We start from the raw sequence: 5,905 nt of genomic DNA on the forward strand, positions 1-5,905 counted from the left end.
GATAGATAGATAGATAGATAGATAGATAGATAGATAGATAGATAGATAGATAGATAGATAGATAGATAGATAGATAGATAGATAGATAGATAGATACATAGATTGATATATAGATATACGTATACCATTTAAGGCTTTTTTATACTATTATAAATGATTCCAAAAGTATTAATAAAATATTTGTACTTTAAATCCTTATAAAATACTGACAAGGATCAATACACTAACAAAATTCTATTAAATTTTGTCATGTTTTTAAATGTATTACTATAGACAACTACAACTAGGTAACTATTATTTAAAGTTCATGTTTTTGCTTTAGATTATACTATCGACTTAATTGAAATTTCAAAATAAATTGAGAAAAACCAAAAAAAAGGATACTCATTTCAATTTCCACAATATGTGGCAACAAATGTTATAAAAAAGATGTGTTGTGTGTGTGTGTATGTGTGGGTGTGTAACTTACAGCAAAAGGATTATTAAAAGTATTTGTTGTTAGACCCGTGCCAGTTGAGGCGATTTGCTGTTGTAGTGTACCGAAACCAAAGCCACAACCATTTGGTCCTGTTTGTATTGATGTTGGATACAAAATGGATGCCTGATGCTGTTGTTGTTGTTGCTGATGTTGTATTTGTGGTGTATTGGCATTTGTGAATCCACTTGCCGTATAATTAAAGAATCCTGTATTGGCAGTATGAGTTTTTTGAGCATTTAAAAAACCATTTGCCGCAGCTATTCCATTTGGTATTAAAGTCATTTGACCAAACAACTGTTGTGTTGTATTTTGCGTTGGATTGTTGGCAACATTTTGAAAAGGATTGACAACAGCTGTCTGTTGCTGATGATGATGTGTAGCAAAAGGATTTACGGTGCCGTTAACATTGGCTAAAAGGAAAAATTAAACATTTAGCACTAAAAAGAAAATTTCATAATAAAACTAAAATGAAAACTTACGATTGCCAAAACCAGAATCAACCACATTTGCTGTTACTATTGAGGCAGCCTGGGCAGCCACAGCTTTACTTTCTCTTAATTGTTCATCCAAATCTTTTAAGGCTGCATAACGATCTTCTGCGGGTGCTGAGGAATTATTGTTATTATTTATATTGTTGTTGTTGTGGATGTTATTATTAAAACCATTTGTGGTGGAATTTTTATTATTATTGTTATTATTAATTGGAAGACCTAAAATAAAATATTTACAAAAAGAAAAAGAAAACATATTTACAATATAGTTGTTGTAAGCAAAATGGCAAAATAATAGTATTTGTTATAAAACAAAGCTTTATCAAATGTAAAATAATTAAAGAACAATAAAATATAGTTTTAATAATAAATAAATAACGCATTTTTTACATAAATTGACAAGTGCGGCTTAAAAAACAAACGAAATATGTTGAAAAATATATGTTTTAAATTTTAAAATATTTTAAAATCTAATAATTGTTAAAAAAAAAAACTGAATCGTTTATAGAAATTAAAAGATTTGTTAAAACTACTATTTCAGTAGATCAGTGAAAAATATAACTTACTACAAGAGGTAAAACCCTTAGCAATTATTCGGTATATGATGTTTATACGATGCCCTACACATAAACAACTTCTAATCTCTGTGAAGCGTAGCGTAAACGCCTTCAGCCCAAAACTGAGAAATTCATTAGCATCAAGAACTACACGATATGAATAGAGAATAGTACTTACTATATTGTATAGAGTTTAGTCTATAGTCTAATCCATAGTCTAGTCTATAGTGTAGTCTATAGACTAGTCTAATCTATAGACTATATAGTCTAATCTATAGACTAGTCTATAGTCTAATCTATAGTCTACTCTATAGTCTAGTCTATAGTCTACTCTATAGTCTAGTCTATAGTCTAGTCTATAGTCTAGTCTATAGTCTAGTCTATAGTCTAGTCTATAGTCTAGTCTATAGTCTAGTCTATAGTCTAGTCTATAGTCTACTCTATAATCTAGCCTATAGTCTAATTTAAAGTCTAGTCTATATTCTCATTATAGTTTAGTCTATAGTATAGTCTTTAGTCTAGTCTATAGTGTAGTACAGTCTATAGACTAGTCTATAGTCTAATCTATAGTCTACTTTATAGTATATTCTAGTCATAGTCTAGTCTAAAGTATAGTCTTTAGTCTAGTCTATAGTGTTGTGTAGTCTTTAGTCTAGTCTATAGTTTAGTCTATAGTCTAGTCTATATTCTAGTCTATAGTTTAGTCTATATTCTAGTCTATAGTCTAGTCTATAGTTTAGTCTATAGTCTAGTCTATAGTCTAGTCTATAGTCTAGTCTATAGTCTAGTCTGTAGTCTAGTCTCTAGTCTAGTCTCTAGTCTATAGTCTAGTCTATAGTCAAGTCTATAGTCAAGTCTATAGTCAAGTCTATAGTCAAGTCTATAGTCAAGTCTATAGTCAAGTCTATAGTCAAGTCTATAGTCTAGTCTATAGTCTATTCTATAGTCTAGTCTATAGTGTAGTCTATAGTGTAGTCTATAGTCTAGTGTATAGTCTAGTCTATAGTCTAGTCTATAGTCTAGTCTATAGTCTAGTCTATAGTCTAGTCTATAGTCTAGTCTATAGTCTAGTCTATAGTCTAGTCTATAGTCTAGTCTATAGTCTAGTCTATAGTCTAGTCTATAGTCTAGTCTATAGTCTAGTCTATAGTCTAGTCTATAGTCTAGTCTATAGTCTAGTCTATAGTCTAGTCTATAGTGTAGGCTATAGTCTCGTATATGGTCTAGTCTCGTCTATAGTCTAAATTATAGACTAGTCTAAACAAGACTGACTAGTGTTAACAAGACTATACTATAAAATCTAGTTTTACAAAAAGGTGATGCACATTTTCTATAATTAAGGTTTTCGAATAAAATAGTGGACAAAAAACAAATAAATTCATGCAAATTCAGCACAATTATAAAATTCAGCAAACAGCAGAAATGATAAAAAAAGAATAAAATATGCAGCAAAAAACGTAAAATTCGGCAATAAATTATTTAGCAGCAAACATTTTCAAAAGAGAACAAACGCAACAAACAAAAGAAACAACAACGAAATTAAAACAAAAGAAAAAAATCAAAATAAAAAAGTTTATAAAAACACAACACAAAACTTACGCCAACTATTATTATTATTATCATTATTGTTATTATTATCATTTTGATAATTATTTGGATTCTGATTTGCATTTAGATTTGTATTTGTTTTAAGCGAAAACGTATTAAAGTTGAAATTTGAATTTAAATTTGTTTGGAAATAATTATTATAATTTGTACTAGGACAAGAATTGTTGTCGTTAATATGGTTGGCAACATCTTTACAACCAAATGAATAATAATAATTGTTGTTGTTTTCAGTTTTATAGTAATTATTATTGTTTTGAATATTTAGATTTGCATTATCATCATCATCATCAACAACACTGTGAGGTAATTTACGAATTATGGATTCTGATGGAGCAGTAGAATAAAAAGGATTGTTTTGTGAAGACACAGAAGTAGAGGAAGTTGCTGAAGAATTGAAAGTAATAGTTGAAGAAGTGGGTGATTGATAAATGGAAAATTTTGGTGCATTTGATACAAGTTCAGTTGATAAATTTGAATTGATGTTTTGTGAAATTAAAAAAGGATTTTTTGTAATTTTATTTCTATACACATCATCATCATTGTCATTATCATTATTATTTTCATGATCATTTGGTTTGAAAATTTTGGAATTTTGATTATAATTATTATAGTTTTGGTAGTTGTAGTGATAATTATTATGATCATTTTGAATTGGTTCGTTTGTTGTTGTTGTTGTTGCTGTTGTAGTAATTGTGTTAATGCAAGAGGGAGATATTAATGATGTTGTTGTTGTAGTTGAAAATAGATCAAAATTATACGATAAAATTGAATTTGAAACAAAATTAAAATCATTGAAATTTGTATTGAAATCAGTATTGATAGTTGTTGTTGTTGTTGATGTTGTTGGGGTAATGTTGTTTGTTGTTGTGTTTAAATAATTATCATTATCATAATTAATTGTATTATAATTATCATTTACATCAAGATGCATACGAAACGGATTTGTTGAATTTATTAAATTTTTATTTAACATACTCGTTGTTGGTGATGCTGTTGTTGTTATTATGGATGTTGACGTTATTGCTGATGTTTTGGCATTTTCGAATTTTGTTGCTGATGATTGTGTTAATGATTGTGTTGAAAATGTGCTGGAGGGATAGTATTGTTGTTGTTGTGTTGGTAGGGCTTGTTGCAGTTGTTGTTGTAAATTCCCCGAATTGTAATTGCCTATCGAAGCATAAGGAAATTGTTGCTGCTGCTGTTGTGTTGGTGGCACTTGAATTAAATTATTGTTGTTAGGAAACCAGGGTGTTGTTGTTGCCATCGTTGTGCTTGTCTTTGTTGTATCCCTAGCTGTAGACCATACATCCCATTGGTTTGTAAAGGCAGGTTTTGATGCTGCTGCTGCTGCCATTTCTGCTGCTTGAAGTTGAGTATTGAAATGACTTTGATTACCCAGTACCGCCATGGCAGTAGCATGAGCTGCCAAAGCCAAAGGCGTAAATTTACTGCTACTACCATTTGCCAAGTATTCTCTACCTACATTCACATAATCACTTTCAAATTCTTTGAATTTTGTCTGCTGACTATTGTCAGCAGTGTCCAGTGAAAGAAGCGTATCGAAATCATCAAAGAGGTTGCTATAACCCCCTGACTTGGTGGTATTTGTTGTTGTTGTCTTTGTCGTCGTACTTTCACCAAAGACATCATCCTCATTAAAGTTGATATAGTCTACTGGATTTTCGTTATTATCCATTTCCAGTATATCCTTTAATTGCCGTTCATTTCGTCGTATTATTGAACCGGATATGCTGGAAGTCGATTTTTTTCGTATTGCATTTTTTCTTACAAACTGATAATTGGGTGGTTCTTCTACTAGTGGGTGACAAAAACAAAACAAACAAAAAATAGTTTGTAAATGTTGTAAGGCCCAGCAGCAGTTGTTGTCAAAGTTTTTATTTTCATTATAAATATATGTTTTTTTTTCGACAAAAATTATTTTTTTGGTGGTAAAGAAGAGATTTGTTTTGTTGTAGAAAAGAAAATAATATTAAAAAGAATAAAAACATTTTTTTTAGTATTTTATAGTGGAAATCCAATTTTTTAAGAAAAAAAGAAAACAAAACAAAGTTAAACGACATGAAAAGTAAGTTGGTGCAAACAAAAAATCGAGATTTTATATTAAAAATATATGTTTGTTTAAGATTAGTTGTAGATAATTTATAAACTCAAAAACACCTACTATTGTTGTTGTCTGTACAGGACGTAAACACAACGTCAAGATATAAAATGCAAAAAAATTAATACATATTTTGTTATAAAAGGAAAAAAATTATGTAATTGTTAATTGAAAGAATTTAGAAAAAAAGAAACATTAAATTTTGCCTTTAAATCAGCAGTTACTAATCGAAATGTTTTCAATTTTTATCTAAAAATGTTATTAATTATTAATGTTCATTTTTTGTTTTTGAAAACTCCAAGTATTTTTGTGAATAAGTTCATTAAATCAACAACAAGAGGATACTTGCAATTGTAAAATAATTGTAGTTTAATTTTTCTGTATATAAATACCAATTGCATTATTATATTTCAATGACTAATAAGTAAAATCATTACAAATCAAGATCTTACTTAAATAATTATTAAACTTTAAACTGAAAAGGCCTTCAAAATCAAAAAAAAAAAAATTAACCGAATTCAGCAAAGTCTATAGTCCAGTCTATATAGAACTGAACTAGAACTGAACTAGAACTGAACTAGAACTAAACTAGAACTAAACTAGAACTGAACTAGAACTGAACTAGAACTGAACTAGAACTGAACTAGAACTG

At 29.0% G+C, this 5,905-nt stretch overlaps 1 protein-coding gene across 1 annotated transcript; it reads right to left on the reverse strand.

The window, feature by feature from the left end:
* Positions 1 to 403: 403 nt before the first annotated feature.
* LOC111685371 (putative uncharacterized protein DDB_G0282129) lies at positions 404 to 5,007 on the reverse strand (the record flags this gene model as incomplete). The annotated part of the gene is made up of 3 exons (XM_046947447.1): positions 404 to 888; positions 958 to 1,188; positions 4,110 to 5,007. Coding segments are annotated over 3 exons (1,599 nt in total), but the record flags the coding sequence as incomplete, so codon positions are not given.
* Between the last annotated feature and the right edge of the window lie 898 nt (positions 5,008 to 5,905).

The sequence above is a fragment of the Lucilia cuprina genome, chromosome 2 (assembly GCF_022045245.1).
Source record: "Lucilia cuprina isolate Lc7/37 chromosome 2, ASM2204524v1, whole genome shotgun sequence".
NCBI classification, from domain to species: Eukaryota; Metazoa; Arthropoda; class Insecta; order Diptera; family Calliphoridae; genus Lucilia; species Lucilia cuprina.